Raw genomic sequence first — 8718 nt, forward strand, 5'->3', positions numbered from 1 at the left:
CCCTCGCAGCCACAGCTCCATGCAATAAATCATTTTCATAAATATATGAACACAAGACAAGACTGGACTGGGGAATGAACTCCTGCATGCAGTACAGGCAGCCACAGAGCCTGTTTCATCCAGAATTTACTGCAGAGCCTTACTCTTTCAGTCCAGTATTTTTGCCCTTGCCTCCGTTAACTTTCCCCAACCTGGTTTTGATGTCTTTTGTTCTTTAGATGACTTGGAGAGGATGGGAGAGAAAGGGAACGCGTTACTGGTGACACTTGGGTAATGCATTTCCAGATCCAGGCTAGTCCCTTGGCAGGTATCTGTCAAAAATAGGCAGGAATGAAACAGATCAGCACTGGGTGAGAGCCCCAGGGGGCACACACAGGCACAGCTTCTTTGGGCAGCTAGGTAATGAAATTGTTTTCCACCTCTTGACGATGTGAGCCACAGACTGAAGCAAGATGAAGACTGAAAAACAAATGACCCTATATATTTGTTTTTTAGTTTCCGAATTTAGCCCAAACCAGTCTCATTATGAGGATTGCTTTAATTCATGGTTTTTTTTTTTTTTTTCCTTTTTTTTTTCTTTGGCATCCGTCTCTTAACAGACAATATTGAATACTTGCAATTTCTGAGGACTCTCTAATAAAAAAAATATGTTAATTTTGTTGCTACTCCCCCCCCAAAAAAAGAGATAAGGAAAAGAAATCCAGCGTGAGGCAAAGCGATCAACCCCCTCCGGCCTCCCTTTATGAAAACTGCTTGAATAATTCACTAGTCTTGTGTGTCATTAGCAGATCAGCTGCCAGCAGCCCAGGATCATGAGGAAGGGGAAGAAATCCCACCCAGTCACTTCTCTCCATGTTCCCTCACAGCAAACTCCTTGCTCCCTGCTGAGAGATGCTGTGGCTGCCACCCGGGACCGAAGCTGAGATGTGCCGTGCAGGCAGCTCAGATGGTAACGTTTTTCCCTGATGCTACTTTACTTTTAAAAAAATCAAACAAGCAAAACCTTCAAAAAGCAGTTATCTTCCCCTCCTTCCTAAGCCAGTAACGCTCCTGAAGCCCAGGGGTGAGGCCAGCTCCTCTCCCTGGTCAGACCGACTGCAGACGCATTAGCCATGCAGATCGGATGCTGCACTCCTGTTGCACGTGCTGTTCTCGTTCAATCCACTAAAAACCCCCGTATTTCCCTGGCAGGCCAACGTACATGGTTTGGTAGAGAAACAGAGGGCTAAGCAAGGGAGAAGAGTAAGTTTCCTGGCCTTGAGACTGAAGCGGTGCGTGGCATCGAGGTGTTTTGATTTGATTTCCCAATCTTAAGAGGCGGTAATAACACACAGCTACACCTTAAAATGCTGGGGTGCGCAGTGATCCTTTGGGACCTGAACAGTGCCAGGGGGCTTTGCTCTTGCTGGCGTCTATAACTCCCATTACAAAAGAGATCTTGTTTTCCAAAATTATGACTTTTGGAGGTCCTACAAAGTAAACAGCTTGTGCTATCAGAGTTTTGAGTGCTCACAAAAGTTTAAAAAGAAAATTTCTTCAAAAAAGAAAGGCAAAAGTCATGGCTTGTAACATAGAGAGAGCCGATAGCCCTTTTCTATGTGAAAATTGCCTTGAAAATGTAAACAGATTACTGGTTAATTTCTGAAATACACATTAGTGCAGTTCCCCATGCTGCCTTTCACCCAGCACCCCAGGGGTGCACTTTGGGGATTAGGAAACCAGCAGCAATTTCACACCTACACTTTAAGGTCAGTTTGTACCTCCATGGCCCCGTGTTATTGCCAGTGCTGGGACTCCAGCAAGCACCCGTGGACTGGCTGCTGTAATTTGCTGAGCAGCCGGTAGGTAAAAGATGGCATTTCAGTGCTAGCACAGACAGAGCAGGGCTCTGCCCGCAGGCCAGTGTTTTACCCAGAGCCCAGATGGATCACAAGTCAGTCAGAAATAAATAAAACAGGAATAGAGAAGTAAGCGTAGAACTTGAAAGCTTTCTTTCTTCCCGAAGAACGTGTTAATCCTGGTAGTCCTGTGGACGAGCACCTCGTAAAGCTGGGCATGACATCCGATGGGCAGTGTTGTGTGCTCTCCTTTCTTAATTTCTCAAACTCACCGACTAGAATTGAAGTTCAGAGCACACATTTTGGTATGGAACAAGACTGTTCCTAAATTTGGGACAAAGAATGTCGTGGATTTGGTTCTGACTGCTAGTAGGATAGTGAGTTAATGTAAATTTCTGGCCTGCAAAGAGCTGCAGAGTTCAGAGCATTCCTCAATTCCCAACTAGCTCCCTGCCATTATTGTTTTCATATCAGCCACATCTGTATTGTGTATAAATTGCTTTGGGATCCTTGGGGTGAAAGGCTTTAGATAAGTGTAAATTACTGTGTTGCCTGTAATTATTTTTTAAGTGGTGATTGCTGGGCCATGCGTTTTATTTGTGTTGTGGGGGGTTATGATTCCAGCATGGAGATATGGCAGATTCGGAATTGGAGAAGAAATATGTTCTGAGACTTTGATTTATGTTTTTCTATTCTGCTCTTTGAACGTAAGTAGGAGGGCAAGAAGGAGAGCATGAATGTTTAGTGAACGTGCTCCCGCAGTGTAATTTATCTTTGAGACTGAAACAGCAGGTTTATAAACCTGGTTAAGCCAGCTCCAATTTCTCTGCTCTTTTTCTTCCACCTGCTGGAATTGCTTTTGACAATTCATGTACTTTAATAAAAACATATTTTCAGAATGATTTGGAAAATACACTGAAATCAAAATAATGGCTGGATTATGTGTTTAGAGCTACTGTCCTTTTACCGTGCATGCAGGACGGCTGTGTTACATTTGTCTCAGAAGTTATCAGCAAGTGTAAGGCTCACCACTTGCCTACCGGTATCGGAGCTGTCACTGAAACCTGCATTTTGAGGCCTTCAGAATCACAACAAGCATAAATTTTACTATCCACCACCTAAGGTGAGAAGTTTCTGGGTTGAGTTATTGGAAGAGTGAACAATTTCTGGAGACGCTATAAGCACACATACGACTTGGTTGGTCTCTGACAAATTCCTCCCAGCTCTGTGAGTCCCACAGGTCTTCGGGCTCTGGGGTACTGAAATCCCAAACCGCCTCTCTGGGAGGTAGTAAAAACCCAGGGGAAAGAAGAAGTTGTTCCAATCTCTTCTCTTGTCCTTTGGTTAGTTTAAGCACTGTGACGTTGAATGTAATTTCCATTGAAAGATTCATGGTTCATTGCAAAGTATAGGAGGGGATGATCCACACTGCTTTTTCCAACATAGCGTTCTACTTTTTTTCTTTTCTTTTTTTTTTTTTTTTATAACTGGAACGTAAAAAGGATGCTAAAATATAAAGAAATTATTTTGGTGCATGTTTAAGTGATATTTGAATGAGCAGCTGGCAGCAATGTTGCGTCCCATTAACGCGGCTGTATTTCCTAACTAGTTGGAAGCGCTGTTTGATGGCATTAAAACTCACTGATGTATAAGTGTGAAGGTACTTTGGTACACAGCAACGAGATGCAAACACCTCATAATTCCAGTACAAGGAAATAAAGATGTTCACAATGATTTTGGGCAGCCAAAACTTTCGCAGCTTGTCAGCTGAAGCGCGGCAGCAATCATGGTGGCTGGGTAACGGAGGCTTGTGCCTGACACACTTGTGATTGAAAAGAGAAAGAGAGAGAAGGGGGAATATAAACAGCTTCTTATTGAAAAGGCATCACACATCTGAAGAGACTGAGAAAAGTTATGCATAGGGAGGAAGAGGACTGTCTTCCAGCAACATGCCTGCTAGCATCAGCGGTAAAAGGTACAGCATGCCCCAGCCCCACCTTCATCTTCATAGCCCTATGGCAAGGGTTGTATCTAAAATGTGAGGTTTCTTGCCTAATTACTCATGCTTTGATCACCCTCTTCCTTCAAATTCCTGTGGTCTGCCTTCTCCTACCTTCATTAAGGAGGTCGTGTAAGATTTTTCCCCACCAGTGCCTTCCCTGCACCATCATACGTTTCCTTTACTGAAGCAACAATTAGAGATCATGCACAATCCTTAGTTTACCAAGTAGGTTCGCTCTCAGCTCTCAGTGCTGCCAAAACGATTGCTGGCAGCCTGCATGAGGCTGCTGCTGTTTTCAGGCTGCTCGCCCTTGCCCCAGAGGTGGGTAGGCAAAGAGGTGTGCTCGTGATGGCCGCCTTGGAAATCGGAGCCACAGGCCTGCTGGCAGGGCTCTTGCTGTCCTGTCTTTCTTCTCTTTTAATTAAGATGATGGTTTCTGCCATGACATAGAAACACATACACAAACCACGCCCAGACAATAAATTAATACTGTGAGGGAAGAATAAGCCAGAAGATGAACCACTCATCTGCTGTGTTACACGTGGCAATGAGTTAGAGCCTTTGGCAACCTGAGAGTCTTGTAAAAGCATCTTTGAAGTGGGGAGACAGGAATGCACGTCTTGTAGGGAAAGAGATTTAGGGTTGGCTTAAGCGGTAGAGAAAGCATCTTTTTGTTCCTGATGGTAACCACTCCCGTGCAGTGTTTTAGGGAAAATACATACTTGATTGTAGGTTACCTTTCACCTATGCTAAATCCATCGTGGTATGTGTTACTAGATTTACCCTGAGCGAAGGAAGGGAGAGTGTCGATCTGTTTTTCAGTAACATTGAAGTATAATGCTGGGAATAATTATGGTTTAGTATTATTCTTCTAAAGACTTTTTTCTTATGCCCACAGGTGATAGCATGCCTCTAAAATTTTGCTTAGTTTTGTGTTAACCCAGAAAGATAAAGGAAAAGGGTCTATAGTAGCCAATTTGCATTCTCTCCCTCTCTGTTTAGCTGTTGTCATGAACTTTTCTGTTTTTGTTTAATCTGGAAAGCATTGCTCTTTCCTGCAACCCCTGAGATCTAATGCAAAAAACTCCATCTCCACTTCAGTCTCCATAGCTACAAACTATTAATTAAAACTTCAAACCCTTTAAATACGCAATCTTTCTTTCTGTCAGGAAGCTACCTCCATGTACAAGCATCTTGGGGTAAAATTTCTCAGCCTGACACAATGGCTCAGAGTGAATTTAGCTCGTGGGTGGTATCTTGTCCTTCAGCCCAGATGCAGAAGGAATCATGGAGCAACTTCTTCATGTTGAGGGGACAAAGATTTTAGATTGAGTTCTGTCTTAATAAGCTTGGCAAAGCCTCGACAAGTTTGCAGGGCTACCTACGAGGTATGTAAATACTTGGAAAGCTGAATTTGGTCTGAGGGTGGGAATTTGCATAATGTTTCAGAGGTTTAGCTACTAGCTGGGGACCAACCTTTAAAAAGGGGGGTTGCCTCTGCGTGGCCTGTTACATATGTTGCTTAGACACAGTACCCTTGGTCTTGATTGACATTTCATTCAAGCTTGTGTCCTAATCTGGACCTTCACTAAAGCCCCACTGCACTGTGGATTTTGGATATGGACTCAACCAAGGGCTCAGACCTTTCTTCAGTGAGGTAGAGCGTCCCTGGAGGACCAGCGATGGACACAGCTATCCTGCTCTTGCATTCAAAATGTTCTGTGTGAAGCTCAGTTTTTTCCATGGCAAGAAAGATTTTAATGCTTAAAGAAGCATAAACTGGTACAGAAAGGCATTTAACACAAATTTGGGCATGTCTCCAGTGTTTTGTGACAGCTCCTGAGTGCTGTGCAGTAAGCATGGGAACATTGCAAAGCTCACAGCAGGGAGGTGGTTAGCTGGGTTCCTCCAAGTCTTCAGGTGTGCAGAAACATTACTCATCCCGGAGCTCTCTGGTAGTAGAAATATTGAATCCTGTTAGGAGTGTGAGTAATAGTTTTGCATGAAATGAAATCTGCTTCTCAAATCCGTCAGGTTCACTTTTTTCTTTTTATAATGCAATAGCTCCTGCAGATACAAAGCTAAATGAATGAGAAAATTCTGTATGAAAACAGTAAGATGGAGCCTACTCCTCCGGGGGTCTGCTATGGACTTCATGGGAGATTGAAGAAAAAGGATTTGTTCTTTTTCACTGAAGTTCCTTATGTGCAAAAATGTTTCTCCTCATTTTCTAGCTAGTTTGTAGATGCTGTGTGAGCAGGGTACAACTTTGGTCTCAGGCCTTTAAGGAAGGGCCGCAATGCAAATGTGGAATCAGAAAGAGACACTTGTGGGCTAAAGCAAATTAGCATGGCCACAAATGTATTTTTTATTTTGTTTTGCTTTCTTAAATCCTTTTGGCTGTTACTCTGAAGCATCCCCTGTCGAGCCTGGTAACACCTCACTCCCGTCAATAGCTGCCAACCTGTGTGAGCACAGAATTAGGCCCTGGGTATGTGGAACAGCAGTAAAAGGGAATTTTATATACTTGCATGAAAGAGAAAAGAAAGCAAACAGCTATTGGAAAACATGTTGTGATGAAGTACATCCAGTTACCAATACACACATTAATTTTTTATTTCTCAAAATGGAGAGTATACAAGGTAATTCAGGAATTGGGGCTCAAAAAAAAATAAAGCAAGCTTTGTTGTTTTTTTTTTTTTTGCAAGAACATAAGGTTTAGAAAGCAAGCAAGCAAGCGGCAGGGAAATGTGCAGCCAGGGAACTGTACCGGGAATCACTGGCAGCAGGTAATGACAGGACAGGGACAGTGATGGGGGCCCAGAGAGATGTACCTCCAGCAGGAGGACCGGCTGTGTGCGGCCGCTCGCTGCGTTTGGGCAGCGTGGCAGGCAGGGAAATGGGGATTGGCTTTTCATTTAAACTTTCTGGATAGTTTCATCAATTTTCCTGGCTGATCATGCTGATTTCTTTACTCTTTTTAAATATTTCAAGAAGGAGGGTTGTTCAGCACGCCGAAGGGCAGCTCTGACACCAGCAGGTACCACCTGCTCTACTGCAATATGTAAGAGAGGCATCTGCTCACAGCTTTCATATTCTCCAGCATATTTTGGTAATCACTCAGTTATTTAATTGTACCCTAAGGATGCTGAAACTTTTGAACAACTGCCTTGCAGCGCTAACATGGATACTTGTGTTCGCAGTTAACACCCAGGGTGAGGTGAGTTTGCCTGGCAGCCAGGTACCCGAGAGGATTGCCCAGGATGGAGGATTGGCGGCTGCATGGAGGAGCTCAGGGGTGGCCGGGGTGGCATTTGGGGGAGCCAGCAGCGCAGACGTTCTGCTGGCATCGCGTGGAAACCTGCTCTGCTAACCTGGGTTGTTTCTGAGATGTGTTGTAATGATGAATGGTGCATTTATAGAGTCATTACAACTCCTGATCACCCTCGTTAGGTTCATGCTGTAATTAGGTTGCACCCGGTAAAAGCAGGAGGTGAACCAGCAAAATTTATTCCCCCTAGGAACATATAAATTACAATTTGTAGAAGTTAATTTAAAAACAATGCCAGCAAATTATTGATCTTATCTCTGACTGACAGCTTTTTACCCAAGCTGCTTTTTTATTGTTTTCATAAGGAAGAGATTTTTCCGCTAGCTTAAAACCATTTTTTTTTTTTTTTTTTTTTTTTTTTTTGTGGCTCACATAGGTCAGCCACTATGAAATATAACATCAAGCACAAAAACTTTACATGAAGTTCCCACAGGAGCTTACAAAACTCCACAGCTACCTAAGTCCAACCAAAAATATCCTGAGTTCCTCCTTTTGGCTTCGAGTAGTTCCCATCTGAGATTGTCAAACACAAACATATTTCAAGATGAAGAAAAATGTGTCCTTGAAGCCTCCAGGTTATCTCGAATTGCTTCAGCTCCTGGTGCTGATAACATGCAGACTTTCTTTTTGGAAAACATTCGGGTATGAAGCAGACTATGGTCAAAGTAAGAGAGACCGCTAGCCTTTACCACAAACTGCCGTTTGCTTGCTCTGTACCAACTGAGGAACCTTCAAGTCCAGTCTTCAGGCCCATTTTTTGGGTAATGTAGCTCTTGGTACGGTATCTGGAGCTGGAGCCTCATGCAACGAGAGGCTCCAAACCCGCTCTTTCTTTGGGAGCCCCGGGCCACGGCTGTTGGCCCTGCTCGCTCCCTTCCTTGCTTCCTCCTGGCCTACGTTGCTGTGGTCTCACACACCCCTCGGAGCCTCCTTAGGCAGTTTCTCCAAAACCAGAGGTTATTTAGGAGTGCTGTGCATGTGTGGCACACGACATTTCGCTCGCTGTCGGCCCGGGGTGTCTCGGCCTGCCCACAGCGCTTACCCGCTGCCATGCCCGCGCCCCTGCCTTGGGTCCCACCTCAGGCCAGGCCCTGTGCAGAAGCACCGTGTGCGTGCTGCCCGCGGGCCGGCTTTGCAGATCACACCCCGAAGAACCCCCCGAGGAGCCATGTGGCCGGATCAGAGCCACGTTTATCACCGAGAGGGGAGGTTTCAGCCACCCCCCTCAGCGCTGTGGCTGCCGCCGCCCCGCACCTGGCAGCGCAGCGGCGCCGCAGCGGGAGCGGTGCGGAGCCCTCAGGACCACCGGCGGCCCGCTTCGGCCCACTTCAACCCAGTTCGGCCCGTTTCAAGCCAGTTCAGCCCGGCCCAGCCCGGCCCGGCCCCGGCCCGGCCCCGGGGCGGTGCCGGGCGTCCCCCCCCTGAGGAGCCGCCGCCGTCGCAGCCCGCTCGGAGGCGGCGGGCGCCGCAGCCGGCACCATGAACCAGACGGCGACCGTGTCGCACCAGGGGCAGTGCCAGTCCTCCAGGGCCGCCAAGGTAGGGCC

At 45.8% G+C, this 8718-nt stretch overlaps 1 protein-coding gene across 1 annotated transcript in view; it reads left to right on the top strand.

Moving 5' to 3' along the window:
• The first annotated feature begins 7547 nt into the window (after positions 1-7547).
• Positions 7548-8718, top strand: part of DPP10 (dipeptidyl peptidase like 10) — a 486012-nt gene continuing 484841 nt past the window's right edge. The window contains exon 1 of the mRNA XM_083841938.1: positions 7548-8710. Within this exon, the coding sequence (XP_083698064.1) occupies positions 8651-8710 (60 nt within the window). The 5' untranslated portion in view covers positions 7548-8650. The remainder of the gene's footprint in view (positions 8711-8718) is intronic.

The sequence above is a fragment of the Anser anser genome (genome assembly GCF_964211835.1).
Source record: "Anser anser genome assembly, chromosome: 6".
NCBI classification, from domain to species: Eukaryota; Metazoa; Chordata; class Aves; order Anseriformes; family Anatidae; genus Anser; species Anser anser.